The 24,547-nt window shown below is 35.6% G+C and overlaps 2 protein-coding genes across 9 annotated transcripts in view; one reads left to right on the top strand and one right to left on the bottom strand.

Moving 5' to 3' along the window:
- Positions 1 to 24,547, bottom strand: part of LOC127846366 (uncharacterized) — a 79,182-nt gene that overhangs the window by 29,205 nt on the left and 25,430 nt on the right. For all 8 annotated transcript variants that reach the window (XM_052377570.1, XM_052377572.1, XM_052377571.1 and 5 more), the window contains one exon: positions 19,767 to 19,838. The gene's annotated coding sequence lies outside the window, so the exon portion shown is untranslated. The remainder of the gene's footprint in view (positions 1 to 19,766; positions 19,839 to 24,547) is intronic.
- On the top strand, positions 13,712 to 16,051 carry LOC127846302 (zinc finger protein 862-like). The gene is made up of 2 exons (XM_052377469.1): positions 13,712 to 13,956; positions 14,587 to 16,051. The coding sequence occupies exons 1-2, from the start codon at positions 13,724 to 13,726 to the stop codon at positions 16,049 to 16,051; spliced, it is 1,698 nt and encodes a 565-aa protein (XP_052233429.1). The 5' UTR covers positions 13,712 to 13,723.

Genomic DNA, 24,547 nt, shown 5'->3' with positions numbered 1-24,547 from the left:
CTATTCAACCAGGCACTAACTTTCCTACTAATTAATGTTGTAAATAGTAATATTTTCCCACTGCCTAGATCTTGTTGTATAACATTAAATTTAAACCTTAAATATACACCTAATTTTGATACTTTATTATGTATGTAAATACATAGTGGCAATGTTAAACCACTTTGTGATCTGAAAAATCCTTAAATATTATTATTTGTTTGTTTTACAAACATATTACACATCCGTGTATTCCTTTTCTTTTCTATAAACATTATATTAAAAGTAATCCTATTTGATTTTGACATTTAAAACATGGATCTCAAAATTTCAAGACTCCAACAACCCAATGCAGTAAATACTGAACATGATGATACCACATATAATAAATAGTATGTGTTTTCACCATCAATACTTATAAAAATTGGGCTATTCCTCTCCTCTCTCTTTTCAACACAAACAACATACATATAATAATAATAATAACAATAATATTAATATAACATCTTCATAGTGGTTTAATAACATATACCAATCATATTAAATTCAAATAGATTCAAGCATTTGTGGATGTAATTATTCCTCCTTGTTTCATACATTTTCTAATAAAAGTCTGCTTTGTTTACATTTTAAAAGTGCAAAAGAGCAGACGCCATACAATATGATTGGTTGACTCTTTCACGTCCGTGCGGGAGCAGACGCCATTTCAAGGTCGTTCTTTGTGTGAATTTTACATCTCAAAACTGATTGACTTACTTGCGTTTGCGCTGATGTGAAAGAGATAACCAATCAGAGCCAGGCTTTTAAATACTGTCAACCAATGAAAACGCCGCTTTCTAACAGCTTTAAGCAAGACATTGTCCATTAAGTTTATCGAATACGGCATTTTTAATGCTTTTTGAATAGAAAAGTACAGATATTTTTATACCAATAGATTTCTATTGAAGCACCGCATCAACACTGCAATGTATTGTTGTATTATAAATGGTACAGCCCAGTAAAATCGGGCTGACCATATTATAGTTGTTTTGGCTTCTTAAACGTAGTTTTATGTTAAGCAGTGTGCTCAGGCAATGGTTTCTAACTGAAGTCCCGAGGGTAAACAACCCCAAACAACCCCATAATGTATGTATGTATGCCATGCAATTCTGATAGCAAGGGAGTATTGTTGAAAAAACAATGTGTAATTAATAGAGTGTGGAAATGAACAATAAGTTTGTTTCAAAAGAGGTTCAAAGTGGCTGGTTACTGTGTTTTGGTCTCTGATGATTCATCACCAAATTCCTGTGTTTTTGGAATACTACAGAACAGCATAAAAGGTTTGTATTTTGATTTCTGCATTCCTTTTTGATTTAGATTATTGAATAATATAATTTGAATTATATTTATGTACTGTGTTCCAGTGGAAAATGTAAACGGATGATCGATGGAAAGCCAATGTTGTGTGCCTATTTGAAGGAAAAACAACACAATTTCTAACAAAAATAGATAAAAATACAAATATTACTTTTAAATATATAGTTAGTACTTATATATAAACAACATTTCAGATTATATCATAGGATGGGGGGGGGGAAGGAGACTGCTACAGCTGAGATTCACAAAAGCAGACAGTGTACAAACCAACACCAGTACAGCTTACATAATGGTGTAGTGGAAGCCAACAAGTTTAAAGGTCAATTTGAAAGAAAATCCAAAGTCAATACATTAAACGCTATTTATATTGAAATATGATTAAATTATCGGGTAACAACGTTTGCGTGTTGTGTTTAACCTGAAAAAGATGATTTTGTTGACTATTATGATCATAACTCGCAAAGCGTTGATTCGCTTATCTCCCCTGTTTTCCCGTTGTGTGACGCCAGAGCTGAACAAGCATTTGCGCGTCCGCTTAGAAGATAAGTGATAGATCAGAATTCTGGTTTTATTTTTTCTGTTTGTATTGATATTTTCCTGAAATTGTTTTCACAGTAATAGGGAAAATGGTTATCTGTGCGGCCTTTCGCTGTAAATCACGTTCTGGAAAAGATAATGTGATTTTTTTCCAGTTTCCGAACGACAAAAAACTGAAGAAGATTTGGTGCACCAAAATCGGTCATGCTAGCCATGTTTCCAAACACAAACTCTTTTCTCCAAATAAAAACCGCCGCGTCTGTTTCTGCCTCGGCATCCATACACAGAATCACGCCGTTTGTAAATATTTACAAATATTTATTGTTTACTATAGCAAATGTTAAATAATTTTAAAATTAACGAAAATTAGAAACAGATACAGATAATACGCTGATATATTTACTTCTGCGCGATTGTGTTAACATTTCGTCAGTTTCTCTTCATACTTCATACAATTACCATCGGATGTCAACTGTCAAAACAATGATAATTCCGTATATGGCCGATTTCCGTTTTTCACATTAAATTCTGGTAAATATTGAAGAAATAGTGCTCAAATTCCGAAAAGAAACTTTCTCTATTTTTTCGAAAGTATCAAATGAATTTCGGCATATGTTTCTTTTTAAAGATTTGATGAAATTTCAATTAAAAGTTTCGAAGTGAATTTCAACTAAAGTACCGGAGTATCTCGCAAATTATTTGCCATTGACAATTCCTTTGAATAAAATAAAAATCAAACACGCTGTATCGTTTTGGTTACACTCTTTTAGTTCGTTCATGATTGAAAAATTAAATTCAATTGCATACATTTGTATTGTACCGTATACTGATCCCACAATAAAATCATCGTATACAATTCAATGTTTGTACTCAAACCATCAAAATTATTTATACTTTGTTTGGTCTTTGTATGATGTATGTTGGATGGTTATTTTGACAATGAATATCTTTATTTTAAACGTTTTAAGCAAGTCTCGTTTCCGAGCTTATATAAGGGAATTCACTGTGTGAGTTACTTCGATATTTATACTGATCTATAAAAATCTTTGTTTTGACAGACGGCACGTGCTTATCTAAAGTTTGTGTGTCCTAATACACAGGAAATTGGATGTTCAGGGCTTGATTTGGCAATAAAACAAAACGCGGTCTGCGGTTTTCGGTAGAACGTTTGTACTGACCAACATAATATTTGATATTGCAAGTGCTTATCTTACATTTAGGGATCAAAAAACATGGGTCAAAGCCATTGTGTGCTTCTTTGTGCCATAAAACACAATCCCGCTGGCTATTTTCAGTAACATGTGTGGTCAGAAACTAACAAGTTAGAGTAATAAAGCACAGAGATTATGATCTGAGAACTGCATGGAGTCTGAAATGAAACAGAATGCCGACAAATCAAAATGGTCGCAGCCAAATTTTTTAATATAAAATTCGACATGTAGACATATATGGTGAAATTACTAAAAATCAATAATGGGTTTGTCATGGCTACAAACCACAAACTCTAGATGAGAATAGACACTCTGTGTAAAAACTGCGAAAAGCATAAACAACACAAAACTATCACTAATCCAGGTGCCGGAGCCTACAGCTAGGTGCGAGCACGGTTTCCTTTAAGCATCAGCGACTAAAAGGCTAACAAAATTGAAATTTGGAACGTAAGACATATTCTGTTTATATCTGCTAACAATCCCCAATGTTTATTTGACGCTTGAATTTGTAAACGGCGCGCTAACAGAAGACAATCAGAAGTGTGTTTCGGATTACAAATGTGTATTCTTTTTGGGGAATTCAACAAAACATTTATATTTGTAATATATTTGTAATGAATTAAATATAAATTTGTTAAAAAGCTTTTCGTGTCGAAAAACTATTTTGATAATATAATGCGTGAAGCATGATTTCCAGGAGGATTACTCCCAGTTGCTATCATCAGTAGATCTTACTGACTACGATTTTATCGTGGAGGAGTACACATAAGGATAAGTGTGGTAGGTATAACAAAGCCATAACACTGCAATAAACCAATTAAATTATCGATTGATAGTGACATGGGGGTTATTCAGAGGCAATCAAATTACCGCTAATGATTATCACACGCGCATTTTTCGCAAAAATTAGGATATTATGTTTTTCATTTTCGTCCATTAATAAGACGCTTCGGAAAAAAGTCGGGTCTTTACCCCTGAAAAGTACGGTAGTGTGTTTTCTGTCCTCTGAAATTTATTGAACTTTACATTTGCACTATGCATAAGTGGAAAAGATTACGAACTAGACCAAACATGCGCGATGAACAGTTAGAGCATCAGTGTAATTACATCGATGGGTGCAAATGATTAGAATTATTGTTGTAAGTTAAATTATGTGTTGCAATAAAACGATTTCGTTCACTTGCATTTATTTACAAAAAATACAATAATTTAGATATATGATGAACAATCTAATAACGAACATTTTAGGGCTTTTTCCAGCCATTTTGGGAAAAGGAGTCTTGTCTAATTGAGATTTTTTAAATCGATAAAATGGCGTGTACTGTACATATACGGCCTAATTTCATGCAGTTCATCTTCATAATGATCATATTCGTCAGAAAAGTCCATAATTTAACATAAAAGTATTGATGTAATAGCAATGCAGTTGATCGTCTCGGCATAAATAACGCTGTTAAAAATAGCCGATGTACAGCTCTGACGTCACAGCAAGGGAGGTAAGTCAGTCCAACTTTTAGAAAACGGCGCGTTATTGGAAGATTTACCTGGTGATTTATGGCATAAGGCGTAACGCTTAATTGTTGCAAATAGTTTTATTCCGCATCTCAAACAATTATCTTTCATATTATAAAGTTTCCAAAAGTGTTAAAATTGACCTTTAACATGAAGTCTCCACCTAATGGCTTGAGTTGGACCACTGTGATCAAAGTCTGCAAGGTACTTATCATTGGGAGGAATGTGAAACGGTAAAACAACAAGCACCACAGAAAATATTAAAAAATTGAAACTGAAAATTGCCAAATGACATTGACCTTATCTGTTAAAATACCAATTCAAAGCTGACCTACTTTTTTGTTTAAAGCGGATATTTGTTGATTTCTGTAGCATATCAATTTCATGTCATGATCGAGTCTTGTAGAAAATATCAGGTTTTCTTTTGTCACAAGTAAATAATAATATCACTATGCTAAAAGATGCTTATACCCTGTTTTTACAAATAAACCGTTAGCTCTGAACTGTAAAGCTAATTTTCAACTTGCAATGAGTTTCATAAAAAAAGCAGAATAGCAGATTCCTTTGAGCATCATTATGAAACATATCAATTAATCTTTTAATATTTTAACTCATGAACTTGCTTCCTGCTAATTATGGCTGCAGTAACATTTATTGAAATAAAAGGATATACAAAGGTTCACCTTCATCCAGAACACAAAGTGTACATTACTCAGGGGCAACTTTCACAAGAACGGCATGCTGGAGCCAATATCCACAAAAGTTAACAATTGCTCTGCTGGATGTCCTTTTCAGCAAGGAACAACTTGCGTAGTCCAGCGCCAATGGGTCTTGGAAGGCCAATAATACTTTAATATCAACAACATGTTTGCCTTGTGTTGCCACACAGGCTGTGAAACATTTTGTGTTAAATGCATTTAAAAAAGACAATGGTACACTATGCCTGTCCGATTCAGCTTTCAATGACATAATTAACAGTAAATGTGCAAATGCTAGAAGGGCACTAACTTGTTGAAATGTTCAAATGTGTCAATTACAGTATACTTGCGCTTATAAGATGCCCTCGCTTATAAGACGCACCCCGACTTCGGACTTTATAATGGGTGGATTTGAGACTGACCCGCGTGTATGACGCGGTCAAATTTTGCCGTTTTCATCGGCCGAAAATTGGCCGAATGTTAAAGAAAATCATCAATTAGTAACACATTGAGAATTTTTCAAACTCCCGCTGCATACAATTAGTAATTCACGCAAGTCTAAAAAATAAAACAAACAACAAAGTAAATAATATTTGTTTATTTTATGATATATTAGTGGGTTTTAATTTATTTTCAAGTATTATTCATGCAATAAAAATAATTATCAAATTAACAAAATTTATAACAATTGCGTATTTAATCAATTTGCCTAACAATTGCAAACATATTACGTTCCTAATATCAATGCACAAGCAAAATTGATCGTATCAGTCATCTTAATTGTATTGTTTGACAGGTATTGAAAACTAATAGGCAGATATTTTGAAAAGCGTTTAGTTTTATTACCTAGATTATGCAAATTTTACGCCCACTGTCTATCAACTATAGGTAACGCCTACTTTCATAAAATTAGCCAATCGCGTGATAGAGTGATAGACTCCGAAGCGCAGATCAAAATCACGTGTCAAGAAGAAAGCCATATGCGGATAATTGCATGCGGTCGCTCTTTGCTCCCGTCGTTGTTGGCCCCTAATAAATAAGGTGTCATCGTCATTAGGGGGTCGTCTGAATAAACGTGTTTATTTAACAATTGACAGTTGCAAACTGGTAACTTATTTCAGAGGATACCCTTATTGCCAATTTCCGCTTAATTGACAATTAACGACGTGGAACAAAGACGATCAGGTGATACAAGTAGCATTTGTAATCGGCAGCGTGTTTATTTAACAATTGACAGTTTCAAACTGAGAATTGATTTTGCTGTTGTTTTAAGCATGTTGGCATCGTGTCGCCGCTTACACATGTATACTATAATGGCCAATTTATATGACATTTAACGACTTCGCGCCCAGACAATCAGGTGATACAAACTTTTCAAGAATAATCACGGACAATATAACGTCTCACGCCCCAAAAATAACAAAATTCAAATTAAAAATAATAGACAACAAAATCAATAACAATACATTTTATTACAAATAAATCGGGAACTGAACATAGCGTTCCGATACACGGTGCGGGCCAATACAGACTTTAGAGAAAATGCAAATGACTGCCGCGATGATTCAAAACAACTGACAAGTGTCCAACTTGGCTAGCATAAGCCCAGTAAACTCGATATTTTGAATTTTTTTGTTTATTTTCACCAGTATCTCGCTTATAAGACGCGATCCCAACTGTAACTTATTAATTTGAGTCTTAAAAATGCGTCTTACAAGCGAAAGTATACGGTATGTAGATATGTATATACTATGTTATATAGACCGTTCCATAATTAAGTCATTACATAATTATCTCCCCTGAATTCTCTCTGCGTCCGCCATTACACTGCTGCTTAACAATCGGTAACATATATAAGAGAGCACCGATTATTCAACGGATGAATTTCTTTCTAAATTCTAAGGCCGTCATTACATGGTCTTGGTTGTCTTGGAAAACTAACACATTGACACATTAAAAAAGCATTTAATTAAATTAAATGCAATATTTTTCATTTGATTATTTGCATCAATCTTTAAATCGTGTATGCCTTTGCATTCCAGTGTTTAATTGCCCCTTTGTTCTGCATAATCCGATTATCTCGTTTTGATCAGATATTGTCCAGACTTAACTAACCACATGGTGTCATAAACCACACTGGGTGGCAGATGACAGTCTGGTCATTAAACACAATTGATGATGCCACCATGTCTCATCTTCCTGGTAGTATTAAGCAGTCATTTGGTAAGATAATTTACCTCCGACATACTTAACAGTTGCGTAAATAAGATATGTTACATATTTTACAAATTAAAAGTTATGTCCAATATAGAATGTCAGAAATTGTACACCGTAAAGATACTAGCCCGTTTAATTTATGAAAAATAAAGTATTAAGAAAAATATATAAAAATAAAACATTTAACGTATTTAGCGGGTATCGGTTAATTAAAACTACGTCATTCCGTATGAAGATTTGATGTTACGGCAATGCACGAACGATATCATAAAACAATAAATTACATTTGACACCAAACAGAGGTAAAAAATATTTAAAAAATATATATATGTATATAAATATATGTGTGTTAAAATGTTAGATATGTGTCACTCATACTCACTAGTAACGAGTTTTCAATATAAATGAGTACACAGTTCAATTTGCATCATATGAAGTTGTGTTTTTTCAGTTGTATGTTAATATTCCTCAATAGCGTCATTCTTTGTACAAAACCCATCAAATTAAAATTACATGTAAATACTGTCATGTCCTTTGCTTTTAATATGGCTTTGTAGTATGTTTATTTTCAAAGCACTCCTTACACTTTCTAACACTCATTTATTTATCACACTAGCGTACTCATGCCATTGATAATAAATTTTTTATAATTAGATGTATAACTATTGTAATTTATTGAAGCTTTTCTGCAAAAAAAATATTACGGCTTATGCATAGAGCTCTTTATTGTGTCAAATTGTCGGCCTTTCAGTCTTCAGATAATCTTTAATTTGATGCTTATGCCGCGTTTTTAAAGTTGCAAATAAATGTATTAATAAATTCGTTTGGCGCTTAATAATATATTTTTGGAAATATTATTTAGGTGTTTTTTTTATCGGAGATTGTTTGTGTGGATTAATTGACTAAACATTTGGTGTCATTATCCATATGTTTTGCGTTACTTCAAAGACCTATAAAATACAATTTTTAGTATTTTTAGCTTTATAGCTGTTAAAAGATTCAAATATGAAAATATAGATATATCACATAGATCGCATTCTCTTCATCTTCACATGAAGAATAATCACATAAAAGGTCGTCAAGATCAATATCACTCTCTCATGATAAAAAGCTTGTTTTTTAACGTGACAAAATTCCATCTAAAAAAATAAATATAAATCCAAACCACAATTTTTTATCTCTGATATCAGTAAGAACATTAAACATAATGGAAGGCGTATCAAAAATATCATACTTAATATAATATGTAATGATTTTGGAATGTAGATTGTTACCAAATGAGATCAATTACAAACAATTAGCGGTAATTAATTGCGCGAGAATCTTTTATAAGTATTAATTAAAATATAATCTGCTTGATGTTGCGGCTATTAAAATCAAAACAACAATACATGCGTGAATTGTTTGTGAAACGTTAAAAGTAACAAGTCTAATCAAAGACATAGTATGAGCGACTGAACCGGCAAATTTTCGCTGATGATTACCACTTGATTACAGATAAAAAAACAAATACATGAAAGCATTTTAAACATTTTATTTGTAACAATCAATCTCAACTTCAAACAATCATTTAAACAACAAAAATGTGATAATCGCCTCACATTAATTCATTAAGTAATTTATTTATCCGACAACGGTGAAGCGGGTATTCTCTACGTCTTTGGCTTTTGGAATCGCAGACTCGCACAAGTTAGCAGCAGTGTAATGGCGGACAGTCACGTGACTGACAATATGGCGGCGGTCAATTTATCGATTATGGAACGGTCTATAAACTGTAAAATATAAATTGTTCATTTGTACTCTTTACTCTTTCAGATTGGAAGGTTGAACAAACTTGAAAGTACTATTCTATGGAATCTGCAAGCTTGCAAATAAACATCATCAGCAAGCTTGCACAAGCTTGCTGCGAGGTTCCAATTCTAAGCTTGCGCAAGCTTAATGAATCGCAAGCTTGCAAAACAATAATTATCAGCAAGCTTACGCAAGCTTGCTGCGAGGTTCCAATTCTAAGCTTGCGCAAGCTTCCTTCGCAAGCTTGCTGCAAGCTTGCCGCAAGCATGTTAGAAAAGCTTGCGATTTTGGTTTGGGTATCTACTCGTTAAATTGTAGCAGACACAAGTTTAAATCGAAATTCGTATGTTTTACACAAATATTCTACAACTTTCTTGCTTAATACTAATACATGAATGATTTGAAAGTAATATTAGATTGTTTTCAGCCAGGTACACTGTCTTTGACCGCAAAAAAAAACTGAATCAACTTTTTGGTTTACGATTTTAACTTACTAAATAGCTTGCATGCAGCATGGCATTAAATATTCCACAAGATAAATATCTTGACATTATTTATTGTATGATTTCGGACTGTTTCATCCAATCAGAAAAGAGCTTTTAAACATAATTTGGACCCATGTTAAGCGAGATAATAAAGTACCACTTTTTGTACACTGCCAATTTGCTACATCACAAGTTGCCTCCCTTGTTGGTTCATGCTACATATGGTAGTGTATTTATACTTTATATAAGCAATCCTCATAATCAAGAGCACTGCATAATGGGTGCCACGCTCGGCTGCAAAAGCTTGTCGGAATATTTATTTTTTTAGAGGTCACAGTGACCTTTACCTTTGACCTAGTGACCCAACAAGAGATGTGTTTGTCAGAAACACAATGCCCCCTACTGCGCCACTTTGAAATAAAATTTCTATTTATCATTTGGCAGGTTTAGAATTCATCTCCCTTTAAAGCTTATTACTTCCCTTGGATTTTGTCCAATCAAACCGGGGGGGGGGGGGGGGGGGGGGGTCTGTAGATAGTCAAAAAAGACTAAGTCAGACATCCTTGACAACCAAGGCCTGTGGTTTATCAAAGAGATCATAGCCAGAGTTCATCATGTATCTATGGACATAAGTCCACAGGTATGTAATGAACAATACTATTAGCAACTAATTACATGAAAGAAATGATAATTATATCATTTAAAAACAAGGGACAAAATTATCACAAAACCAGGTTTTCAGTTGAAAAAAAGTCTGATAAAGGGAGGGAATTCAAAATGTGTATTGTTAACCCCGTTGTGTAAAATTGACCTTGATTTCAATAAGAAAACAAGGGCTGTTTGTAAAACATGCATGCCCCCGATATAAGCTGTCAGTTGTAGTGGAATCAATTGTGTGAATACGATTTTTGTCACTGTGACCTTGACCTTTGACCTGAAAATCAATAGGGGTCATCTGCCAGTCATGATCAATGTACATATGAAGTTTCATGATCCTAAGCCTAATTATTCTTTATTTATCATCCAGAAACTATTTTACTGTTTCGAGTCACTGTGACCTTGACCTTTGACCTAGTAACCTGAAAATTGATACAGGTCATCTGCCAGTCATGATCAATTTACCTATGAAGTTTCATGATCCTAGGCCTAAGCATTCTTGAGTTATCATCTGGAAACCATTTTAATGTTTTGAGTCACTGTGACCTTGACCTTTGACCTAGTGACCTGAAAATCAATCGGGGTCATCTGTCAGTCATGATCCATGTTCCTATGAAGTTTCATGATCCTAGGCGTAAGCATTCTTGAGTTATCATCCGGAAACCATTTTACTATTTCCAGTCACTGTGACCTTGACCTTTGACCTAGTGACCTGAAAATCAATAGGGGTCATCTGCCAGTCATGATCAATGTACCTATGAAGTTTCATGATCATAGGCCTAAGCGTTCTTGAGTTATCTGGTAACCATTTTACTACTTCAAGTCACTGTGACCTTGACCTTTGACCTAGTGACCTGAAAATCAACAGGGGTCATCTGCCAGTCATGATCAATGTACCTATGAAGTTTCATGATCCTAGGCCTAAGCGTTCTTGAGTTATCATCCTTTCATAGTTACATAGTTGTTTCAAAATCAATCTATTTTTAGTTGTGGTGACCTTGACCTTGGAGATATTGACGTAATTCTTTCGTGCAACACACCGTCCAATAATGATGAACAAATGTGCCAAATGATTTTAAAACGTCACAATGAATGACATAGTAATGGCCCAGACAAGCTCATTTATGGCCATTTTTGACCTTCAAACTCAAATTGTGACCTTGACCTTGGAGATATCAATGTAAATCTTTTGCGTGACACACCTGCTAATGATGGTGAACAAATGTGCCAAATGCTTTCCAAATCTGACAATGAACGACAAAGTTTTGGCCCGGACAAGCTCATTTATGGCCATTTTTGACCTTCAAACTCAAATTGTGACCTTGACCTTGGAGATATCGAAGTACTTCTTTTGCGCAATACACCGTCTAATGATGGTGAACAAATGTGCCAACTTATTTTAAAATCAGAAATGGACGAAAGAGTTATGGCCCCGACAAGCTTGTTCCCCCCGCCAGCCCGCCCGCCGACATTCGCCAATCTAATAATCAGTTTTTTTCTTCGAAAAACCTGGTTAAAAACCTTTGACAAATCAATCATTTGAGTTATAAATAATCAAAATAATAAATCTGTACAGTAACTGTGAAAATAACTTCAATTCTTGGTAAGGAAATATATAATATGAGATTTAAAATTATATAAATTACTTCCCTTGAAAATAATTGTCTCTAACAAATCTCTATTTTTAGTAGCAAATAATTAAAAGCCACTACCGTGACTGTAGATTCACCACTAAAAATGTGCAGCTCCATGAGATACACATGCATGCCAAAGGTATAATGTGGCTATGTTCAATATTGAATAATTATCTCCCTTTAAAGCTATTACTTCCCTTACATGTGTATTTTTTACCGTAGACCTTGAAGGATGACCTTGACGTTGACCTTTTACCACAATGTGTTTGTCAGAAACATAATGCCGCCTACTGCGCCGCTTTGATTTATTTAACAAAAATATATACGTGGGCAGGTCAGATAACTATGTCCATTTAAAGCTTATTACTTCCCTTGACTTTGTTTTTTGACCCTAGACCTTGAAGGATAATGTTCATCTTGAAATTTTACCACTCAAAATGTGCAGCTCCATGAGACACACATGCATGCCAAATATCAAGTTGCTATCTTCCATATTTAAAAAGTTATGGCCAATGTTAAGGTTTTAGCACGACGCCTACGGCGGACGGCGAGCTGGCTATGACAATAGCTCGGGTTTTCTCCAAAAACAGCCTAACTAAAAAACAACGATAAAATCAGAACTCAGAACAAAATTATTCAAATCCTTTCATTTTTGTAACGCTTGATAATTTTCAGGTATTTAAATCGTCAAAAAATCCATATAACGGATATTTTTTAGCAAAGTAAATGTTGAGTATTACTGTTTCCTTGCAAATATCATACAACCAGCGCTATAGATAACAAGCGTATTTGCATTATTACGCAATTAAAATAACCAAAAACGTAATTAAATTCAAAATAAAGCGTACAAAAACGCAAATACAAATTTAATAACGTAATTCCCGTAAAAAACCTTGCGTCACGAAACGCAATTCTTACGAACACCAAGCGTATTTTTTAGACTGGTTATATTCCGTACAGAAATGTACTGGATAGTTTATATGCCGTCCTAAGAAGAAAAGAAGGCAGGCTTTCCAGCAGTTATCTATCTTTGGGGTATTATTGTGATTATTCGTAGACCCGTCAGATTTCTACTTTCGTTTTCTGAAATAATCAAAATGGCCACTCGTGGACGAAAAAAACGAGTCCCGACACAAACTAATACTTTACACAGGTATTTGCCCCAGAATATTCGGGAAAACTATAGCTTTTGTGCGACCTTGCTGAATGATCTGTTAGACGATGTTATAATTTCTCCAGAGAATGTTGTTTGCCCGATATTATCGAAGATTATAAGCGAGGTTGTTAAACATAAAAAACACGATATGGGGAGTGTTAGCGAAAAAACTTTGTTAGAGTGGCGAAACAAACACCCGTGGCTGGTGATAGAAAGTGGAGTAATGAAATGTAAAGTATGCACAGACATGAAAAGTAAATTAAAACTAATAACTGTATGGGCAGACAAAGGTTCTCCAAACTTTCAGTACTCCGGTATTACGAGGCACACTGCTAGTGCAGAACACAACAATGCGGTTATTGCTTGTGAGCAAGATAAACAATTACAGACAATAAGCAGCCAAGAAGTAATTGCTGATGTCAGTGATGTCTGTGAACTTGTTGATGATGTTGACAAAAAATTGTTCAATAAGGTTTATTATGCTGCAAAAATGGAGATACCCTCAAGCACCATAAACTCCCTTCTGGATTTACAAACCAAAAATGGACTTAACATCAAATACACTAATTTGAGCCCCGACACGGTTTCAGAAATCCAGACTTCTATTGAGCATGTACTACGTGAGGGACTTGTGAATGATATAAAGTCATCTCCTGTTTTCGCCATGATGTTGGATGAAAGTACAGATCTGACTGTAGACAAGAGACTTAGTATATGTGTTCGGTAATATTTTTGAACATTATATAATTAATTTGAAATTTCCAACAGACAGCTATTGAATTAAAGCATTAGAAAAGAGAAATCAGTTGTAGCAATTAAAAAAATATTTTCACATAGAAGCTAATTCTATTTTTTTTTGTTACATCTCAGGATTATGATAAAAATAAACAATAAAAGTGAATAAGTAAGTTATTTTTATGAACATAAAATAAATTAAATATTATCTCAGATAAAAATATATTTTAAAACAATTATTGTATAATTAAATATTAAATAGAATAAATATTATCATGGATAAAAATATATTTTTAAACAATACATCATAAACATTATCTACATGATCTAGAATATCCTTATATTTTTTTTTTAATATTTCACAACACGGGCGTCACTGAAACTCAAATGTGTCAGTACACTTTGTGATGCCCCCCCCCCTCGAGAAAAATATTATTAACAAAATATCAAACTACACACCCACCCCTAAAATTGCTGGTCATATTACATCTGACCCAGCTGATATGACCAACAATTTTAGGGTTGGGTTTGTAGTTTGATTATTTTTTTAAAATAAAAGTTTTGTTAAATAATTTTATTCAATTAAAAGTATAATAGTGTATTGATCTTATTTTTCAGATATATCAAGGCAGGAGAACCCGTCACAAATATGCTGGTTAATGTTCATCTAGAAGATGGTACTGCACACACTATCATGAACTGTGTAGCACATGAATTTGAAAGGCATGGTATAGACCTTGCAAACTGTACATCATTAGCCACGGATGGGGCTGCTGTTATGCTAGGTAAACATAAGGGAGTAGGACAGCAATTGGTCAGCAAGTACTCTCCATTCTGTATCCAGACACATTGTATGGCTCATAGGCTAAACCTGGCATGTACAGATTCTATCAAGAAAAATGACTTTATGATAAAATTCAGAGAGAAATTCAGTTCTTTGTACTCGTTTATAAGTGGATCAAGTAACAGAACATTGGCACTTAAGAAGATTCAGGAAATACTCAAAGAACCTGAGATAAAGATCAAAGAGCCTTATTCTATTAGCTGGTTGGGTTTGAAAAATGCAGTTTCAGCTGTGTTCGAGTCGTTTGGGTCTGTTTTGGCAACATTGTCAAAATTCGCTGCAGAGAAGAATTCTGTGGCCAAGGGACTCCTGAAGTATTTCAGCTCATACAAGGTTGCCCTAGCAATTGCCTTCATTTTGGATGTTCATAATGAGCTAGCAGTACTAAGCTGTGAGTTACAGAAGAAAAATCTTCTATTCAGTGAAATCAAACCAGTGATGGATGCAACTGTGTCCAAATTGTCTTCTTTGGAAGCCACAGATGGAAAGTGTTTGACATCAATGAAGACTGATATAGAGATAACAGATGATGGAGCTTTCTTTTCTGGAGAAAAGCTGAAGTACCATGATAACATGGGAAGTGAATTTGCTACCGTGAGGAAAGACTACATCAAAAGGATGAAAAAGAACATCAGTGACAGGTTTAGGAAAACAGACAGTGATCACTATAATGACTTTTGTACTTTGTTTGAACCCCAGCAGATAAACATTTCCACACAGGAGGAATGTAATGAAGCACTCGAGTCTTTGTCCACCTTCTATGGCTACGAGAAAACAGTGAAAGTGATTGACGGCAACCTCATTGAGGGACTACAAGAAACAGTGAGAGTAGTTCAGCCTCTAGTAGACCCAGCCAAGGTCCAGGAGGAATGGCCGAGATTTCAGGGTATGGTGAAGGGAGCTTATGCTGATATGCCCACTAATAAGAGGGTAATACTACTGCACAATGACATTATACCCAATATAGCCAAGCTGGCAGCAATAGCCCTCTGCCTGCAACCTACCAGTGTTGAGTGCGAAAGAACATTTAGCACACAGAACAGACTCAAATGCAAACAAAGAGCTTCCCTAGGAAATGAAGCATTAAACACCCTCATGACAATTTGTATGCTGGGGCCAGACATATCAAAATATGATCCCTCACCAGCTGTCATTTACTGGCTTAGGCACAAAAGGAGAAGGAAGCCTAGACTGCAGAGTGCATACAAGCCAAGAGCTAAGAAACAAAAAACTTGCTGACTTGGCTTGAATTTACTCTGGAGTTTGCATCCTATAAGAGTTGCATAATTTTGTTAAGAACTAGGTAAAGCTGACAGATATGAGCTAAATGTTATATTGAAAAAAAACAACAAAAAAACAAGACAGTTGCTACAAATGTTGATTTATTTTTTGCATATATGATCAGGCAGATCTTGAAGTGTACAATTTAAGTTTGTTTGTTGTTATGTACATGTACCTTTTTTTAATTCCATTTGAATAAATAATGTAGTAACCTTAGTTGATTTTAATTATATTATATATGTCATTCCTTCAATTACCCAATTGAGTTAAAAAACCGGGGGTGAAAAACCCAATTAAGCTCAAAAGTAGGGGGTGACAATTTTTGCTAAAACTCTATTGAATTTACAAAAACCCTATTGTTGTCAAAAACAGGGGGTTAATTACCCTATATACCCCAAAGGTTATCTAAAGCGCTGCATACAACAATTGTGAATTTGATTTTTTTTTCAATTTTGTCAATTTGCTAAAACGTAAAAAGGTCCCTTTTAAATAAAATCAATCCTAAGATGTTCAGTGAAAGCTCACTAGATTTTTATTCCAGTCAGATCCCAAGTTCAAATGTCAGGGTGGCGGTATTTCTTAATCACCTTTTTTCCTTTCTAATATAATTATTTAAAACTAATCAAAACATTAATTTTGATAGCAAGACTTTTTTTGTAAAACTAAAATCAATGAACAAGCCCTTTAAATTTATGCAGAGGTTGGCCTAGAGTCAAATTTAAGGGAGATGTCGTTCTCTATTGACAGGAAATTAGGGAGAATTCAGGACGGATCAGGGGAAAGTGAGAAGTGACATTTGCCGACTAGTTATACAAGACTTGTAGTGTACTTTTTCATTGTAATATGCATGCCTTCTAGAAGAACTTCATATGTTTATTAATTATCCAATGAATACAAATAAAATAATCTTTAGTGTTTTTATTGTTTACTGTTGCTTCATAGTCCATCAAATAATAAGAGCTGTCAGAGGACAGCGCGCTCGACTATTCGAGTGCTTGACAGTATAACGTAAGCCATCATGGGGAAATTGTTCATATTCAATAATTTATTAGACAATCTTTCAAAAATAAAAAAAATAAAACAATTATTTTTTTGGGGGAGGTGGGGGGTTGAGAGGGGGAATAAAGTGGGGTGTGGTCATTTATTATACGATCTTTCAAAAATAAAAAAAGGAAAAAAAAATTGGGGGGGAGGGGGGGGGGGGGGGGGGGTAGGGGGGATAAGAAGGGGGTATAATGTGGGGTGTGGTAATTTATAAGATGATGTTTAATAAAAACAAGTGCTGTTTGTAAAACATGCATGCCCCCCTATATGGGCTATACGTTGTAGTAGCAGCCATTGTGTTAATACGTTTTTTGTCACTGTAAACAACGGTAGTGGTGGTGGTGGTGGTGGTTATTGATACAATGCATTACAAAAATGCAGTTACCCTTACATTTGGTAAAATTTAAATATATTACAAGGGAGGCAAATGCTGTAACAAAAAGAACATGTATAAACGGTAGTTGTTTCCCTTGTTTGAACCATGCTAAATCCTTAAAATGCCTATTTCCAGTAACTGTGACCTTCACCTGTGACCTTGACCTTTGACCTAGTGACCTCAAAATCAATAGGGGTCATCTGCGAGTCATGATCAATGTACCTATGAAGTTTCATGATCCTAGGCCCAAGCGTTCTTGAGTTATCGTCTGACAATCACCTGGTGGACGGACCGACCGACAGACAGACCGACATTAGCAAAGCAATATACCCCCTAATAATTTTTGTGGGGGGGGGGGGGGGGTAGGTGGGGTTATTTATTAGATGATGTTTTAAAAAAAAAATGGGGGGGGAGGTTGGGGGGGTGGGAAGGGATTCTGGGTAGGGGTAGGGGCGTGGGGTATTGTTTGGGTGGAATCCATTGTGGTATTCAGGTAAGTGTTGTTTGGTCAAAGTAATAATAAAATGTGATCATAAATAAAGAAGTTATGGCAATTTAAGCAAAATGTTCAATTATCTAAGTGTAAAAGGGGCCATAATTATGTAAAAATGCTTGATACAGTGGTCTGCTCTTGTTCATAGGTTGGGGTCATGTTGGTAAACGAGTATGCAACATATAAAAGCAATATGTCAAAGGACATAGGAAATATTTGGGGTAGTACGCGAACTTACACATAGATTTATGAATAATATGCATATTCTAAGTATAAAAGAGGCAATAATTATGACAAAATGATTGATAGAGTTGTCTGCTCTTGTTTATAGGTTGGGGTGATGTTGGTAAACAAGTATGCAAAATATAAAAGCAATATGTCAAGGGACAATGAAAATAAATGGGGTAGTACAAAAACTTCAACATTTGCTGCATATTCTAAGTGGAAAAGGGGCCATAATTATGACAAAATGCTTGATGGAATTGTCTGCTCTTGTTTATAGGTTGGGGTCATGTTGGTAAACAAGTATGCAAAATATGAAAGCAATATGTCAAGGGACAATGAAAATATTTGGGGTAGTACGAAATCTTAAACATTTGCAGGCAGACGCAGGGGAGTGTAGGATAGCTCCACTGCATGCACTGTATATATTTCATATATAATAGTCGAGCTAAAAATGTCATTATACTAGAAAAATATTCAATTTGAAGTATTTACCCTTTAAGTGTTTTGAAACAAAGAGGTTTAACAAACTCCAGAGGTGAACTAAATGAGTCAGCAGGTTAAACAAGGGAGTTAACTATTAGAAAGTATGTACAGAAAGTATGTACAGGTTTTCTTTCTTGAACATTATGGCTTATCACAACCAGACTGTTCACATGTTTTCACTCTATACATATAGAGAATATAGAGAAAACTGTCCCACCCCCTGGCAGCCATATTTTTTCACTGGTCTGGACCATTTTCGAACTCGTCCAAGATATCAATGAAACCAATGTTTTGACCAAGTTTCATGATGATTGGGCTAAAGTTGTGACTTCTAGAGTGTTCCCATATAAGGAATACTGCCCCGCCCCCTGGCGGCCATATTTTTCATCGGACTGGTACCATTTTTCAACAGACCAGAACCATTTTTTTTAACTAACCAACATATCATTAAGACAAACATTTTGACACAGTTACATGAAGATTGGGCATCAAATGTGACTTCTACAGTGTTCACAAGGTTTTTCTTTTTTTTGACCTAGTGACCTAGTTTTTGACCCAGCATGACCCAGTTTTGAACTCGGTTGAGGTATTAATATGACAAATGTTCTGACCAAGTTTCATGAAGATCGGACAATAAATGTGGCATCTGGAGTGTTCACAAGGCAAATGTTGACGCCGCACGACGGACAAAAGGCGATCACAAAAGCTCACCATGAGCACAGCTCTGGTGAGCTAAAAAGAAATACTGGTATATTAAGCTTGTCATAAATGTTGGTGTTTAACAATGACCTGTGCTCTGTGAAGTCCACAAAGGCTAATCAGGGACGAAACTTTCCACCTAAACTGGATTTTTGCAAAGAATAGACTTTCTGTAACGAAAAATACTAAAAAAGCAGAAAGTATCGTACCTGATTAGCCTGTGTGGACTGCACAGACTAATCTGGGACAACACTTTATGCACATTCATTAAACCCCCTTGTCACAAAGCACGCCTAAAAAATATATATATTAAATTTATTAAGATAAGGGCTATTCTGACTCAATATTCATACCTGCACAGATTACTGTCAGAACACACAGCACCACATATACTATCAGGAAGGCAATGTCTAGTGGCAGAATATCTGAAAGTGGAAATAAAAACATATATTTCATTGCCTTACATTTTTATGTCCCCAACCACTTTAGTGGAGGACATATTGTTTTTGCACTGTCTGTTGGTTTGTGTATTTGTTTGCGTCAAACTATAACATTTGCCATAACTTTTGCAATTTTGAAGATAGCAACTTGATATTGGCATGCATGTTTATCTCATGGAGCTGCACACTTTGAGTGGTGAAAGGTCAAGGTCATCCTTCAAGGTCAAAGGTCAAAAAGGCATAAGCGTTCTTGAGTTATCATCCGGAAACCATTTTACTATTTCTAGTCACTGTGACCTTGACCTTTGACCTAGTGACCTAAAAATCAATAGGTGTCATCTGCGAGTCATGATCAATGTATCTATGAAGTTTCATGATCCTAGTCATAAGCCTTCTTGAGTTATCATCCGGAAACCATTTTATTATTTCGGGTCACTGTGACCTTGACCTTTGACCTAGTGAACTCAAAATCAATAGGGGTCATCTGCGAGTCATGATAAATGTACCTATGAAGTTTCATGATCCTAGTCATAAGCGTTCTTGAGTTATCATCCGGAAACCATTTTACTATTTCGGGTCACCGTGACCTTGACCTTTGACCTAGTGAACTCAAAATCAATAGGGGTCATCTGCGAGTCATGATCAATGTACTTATAAAGTTTCATGATCCTAGGCATAAGCGTTCTTGAGTTATCATTCTGAAACCATTTTACTATTTCTGGTCACTGTGACCTTGACCTTTGACCTAGTGACCTCAAAATCTATAGGGGTCATCTGCGAGTCATGATCAATGTACCTATGAAGTTTCATGATCCTAGGCATAAGCTTTCTTGTGTTATCATCCGGAAACCAATTTTCTATTTTGGGTCACCGTGACCTTGACCTTTGACCTAGGGACCTCAGAATCAATAGGGGTCATCTGCCAGTCATGATCAATGTACCTATGAAGTTTCATGATCATAGGCCTAAGCGTTCTTGAGTTATCATCCGGAAACCATTTTACTATTTCGGGTCACCGTGACCTTGACCTTTGACCTAGGGACCTCAAAATCAATAGGGTCATCTTCCAGTCATGATCAATGAACCTAGGCCTAAGCGTTCTTGAGTTATCATCCGCAAACCATCTGGTGGACGGACTGACCGACCGACATGTGCAAAATAATATACCCCCTCTTCTTTGAAATGGGGCATACAAATATAATTTGGCAGGTCAGATAATTATGTCTATTTAAAGCTTATTACTTCCCTTGAATTTGTTTTTTCGACCCCGTGACCTAGTTTTTGACCCGGCATGACCCATATTCAAACTTGACCTGGATATTGTTTGGATACAACTTCTGACCAAGTTTTATAAAGATCAGATGAAAACTATTTGAATTGGAGAGCGGACACAAAAAGTGTGACAGACAGACAGACAGACTGACGGACAGTGCGAAAACTATATACAAGAGTTCCGCGGTCGGAGATGACCGCATTGAAGCCAGATTTTTGATTTAAATGACAGGAAAGTACCTTTCGTGTTTTTGTCAATGCAATACTTAAATTACTGAAGACATTGAAATGAATGACCTTGAAATGACCAGTGGTCATCTAAGTGTGCTTGCAAACCTTTACGTCAAGTTTGAGATTCTAGGTCCAAGCATACCAAAGTTATAACAATTTTAACATTTTAACATTGAAGGTCACAGTGACCTTGACCTTCAAATGAATGACATTGAAATGAGCAGTGGTGATCTTCTAGTACTGGCCAACCTTTATGTCAAGTTTGAAGACTCTAGGTACAAGCATACCAAAGTTATAACATGGAATAAGAACTTTAACATTTTTACCTACCAAAGTTATAAGAACTTTAACATTTTTACATTCAAGGTCACAGTGACCTTGACCTTAGAATGAATGACCTTGAAATGACCAGTGGTCATCTAAGTGTGCTTGCAAACCTTCATGTCAAGTTTGAAGACTCTATGTCCAAGCATACCAAAGTTATAACAATTTTAACATTTTAACATTTAAGGTCACAGTGACCTTGACCTTCAAATGAATGACATTGAAATGACCAGTGGTCATCTTCTAGTACTGGCCAATCTTTATTTCAAGTTTGAAGACTCTAGGTACAAGCATACCAAAGTTATAACATGAAATAAGAACTTTAACATTTTTACATTCAAGGTCACAGTGACCTTGACCTTCAAATGAATGACCTTGAAATGTCCAGTGGTTACTTACTAGTTCTGGCCAACCTTCATGTCAAGTTTCAAGACTCTAGGTCCAAGCATACCAAAGTTATAACAACTTTAACATTTTTACATTCAAGGTCACAGTGACCTTGACCTTCAAATGAATGACCTTGAAATGTCCAGTGGTTACTTACTAGTTCTGGCCAACCTTCATGTCAAGTTTCAAGACTCTAGGTCCAAGCATACCAAAGTTATAACAACTTTAACATTTTTATATTGAAGGTCACAGTGACCTTCACCTTCAAATGAATGACCTTGAAATGACCAGTGGTCATCTGTTAATCCTGGCCAACCTTCATGTCAAGTTTGAAGACTCTAGGTCCAAGCATACCAAAGTTATACCATGAAATAAGAACTTTAACATTTTTACATTCAAGGTCACAGTGACCTTGACCTTCAAATGAATGACCTTGAAATGACCAGTGGTTACTAACTAGTTATGGCCAACCTTCATGTCAAGTTTCAAGACTCTAGGTCCAAGCATACCAAAGTTATAACAACTTTAACATTTTTTATATTGAAGGTCACAGTGACCTTGACCTTCAAATGAATGACCTTGAAATGACCAGTGGTCATCTGTTAATCCTGGCCAACCTTCATGTCAAGTTTGAAGACTCTAGGTCCAAGCATACCAAAGTTATACCATGAAATAAGAACTTTAACATTTTCGAGCACGCCGCCACCCCGCCCGCCCGCCCGCCCGCCCGACAACATCAATCTATAAGCCGAGATTTTTTCGAAAAAAATCCGGCTAAAAACTATATACTCCTTTTCTTTGAAAGGGAGCATAAAAATGCTTCAAAGAATAAAGACATGTTTAAAATATTATTAATAGTGCATCAAACACAAATAATCATATACAAATTTTTCTTCAAGATCTCAATAAACTTCAATTAAAACACATATAACTGCAACACAATTTCAACAAATATATGCACTAAAATCACATATTTAGACGCTATTGTGACAATATTTATTAAGCCTTAAGCAAAATCATTAACAAGAGGGCCAAGATGGCCCTAGTTCGCTCACCTGAGAGGAGTCGGTTCATTCAATCTTTACCAAATGTCAAACTTGACCTAGAAATTGTCCAGACAAACATCCTGGTCAAGTTTCATCATTATTTCATCTGCGAGTCATGATCAATGTACCTATGAAGTTTCATGATCCTAGGCGTAAGCAATCTTGAGTTATCATCCGGAAACCATTTTTCTAAGTTGAGTCACCGTGACTTTGACAGCCATTGTGTGAATACGTTTTTTGGCACTGTGCCCATGACCTTTGACCTGATAATCAATAGGGGTCATCTGCAAGTCATGATCAATATACCTATGAAGTTTCATGAACCTAGGCATAAGCGTTCTTGAGTTATCATTCAGAAACCATATTACTATTTCAGGTCACTGTGAACTTGACCTTTGACCTAGTGACCTCAAAATCAATAGGGGTCATCTGCGAGTCATGATCATTGTACCTATGAAGTTTCATGATCCTAGGCATAAGCGTTCATGAGTTATCCATAAACCATTTTACTATTTCAGGTCACCTTGACCTTGACCTTTGACCTAGTGACTTGAAAATCAATAGGGGTCATCTGCGAGTCATGATCAATGTACCTATGAAGTTTCATGATCCTAGGCCTAAGCGTTCTTGAGTTATCATCCGGAAACCATTTTACTATTTCGGTCGTGACCTTGACCTTTGACCTAGTGACCTGAAAATCAATATGGGTTAACTGCGAGTCATGATCAATGTATCTATGAAGTTTCATGATCCTAGGCATAAGCGTTCTTGAGTTATCATCTGGAAAACATTTTACTGCTTTGGGTCACCGTGACCTTGACCTTTGACCTAGTGACCTGAAAATCAATAGGGGTCATCTGCGAGTCATGATCAATGTATCTATGAAGGCATAAGTGTTAATGAGTTATCATCCAGAAACCATTTTTCTATTTCGGGTCATCGTGACCTTGACCTTTGACCTAGTGACCTGAAAATCAATAGGGGTCATCTGCGAGTCATGATCAATGTACCTTTGAAGTTTCATGATCCTTGGCATAAGCGCTCGTGAGTTATCATCCGGAAAACATCTGGTGGACGGACGGACCGACATGAGCAAAACAATAAACCCCCTCTTCTTTGAAAGGGGGGGAGGGGGGGGGCATAATGAGAAATCTGCCCCTCTCCCTGAAGCCATGTTATTCAACTGACCGGAACCATTTTTGAACTCAACTCTCGTATCAAGGAAACAAATATTCTAAGCAAATTTCATGAAAATTGGGCCAAAAATGTGACTTCTACTGTGTTCACATGTTTTCACTATATACATATACAGAAAAATTTCCGCCCACTGACCGCCATGTTTTTTCACCGATCCCGACCATTTTCAAACTCGTCCGAGATATCAATAAAACCAATGTTTTGACCATGTTTCATGATGATTGGGCAAAAATTGTG

The sequence above is a fragment of the Dreissena polymorpha genome, chromosome 9 (assembly GCF_020536995.1).
Source record: "Dreissena polymorpha isolate Duluth1 chromosome 9, UMN_Dpol_1.0, whole genome shotgun sequence".
Taxonomy (NCBI): Eukaryota; Metazoa; Mollusca; class Bivalvia; order Myida; family Dreissenidae; genus Dreissena; species Dreissena polymorpha.
This window is presented reverse-complemented; position numbering and strand designations above follow the sequence as displayed.

Coding starts and splice junctions, on each gene's coding strand:
- LOC127846302 (XM_052377469.1), top strand. CDS start 13,724: ATGGAGATACCCTCAAGCACCATAAACTCCCTTCTGGATTTACAAACC. Junction 13,957..14,586: donor AGACTTAGTATATGTGTTCG/GTAATATTTTTG, acceptor CTTATTTTTCAG/ATATATCAAGGCAGGAGAAC.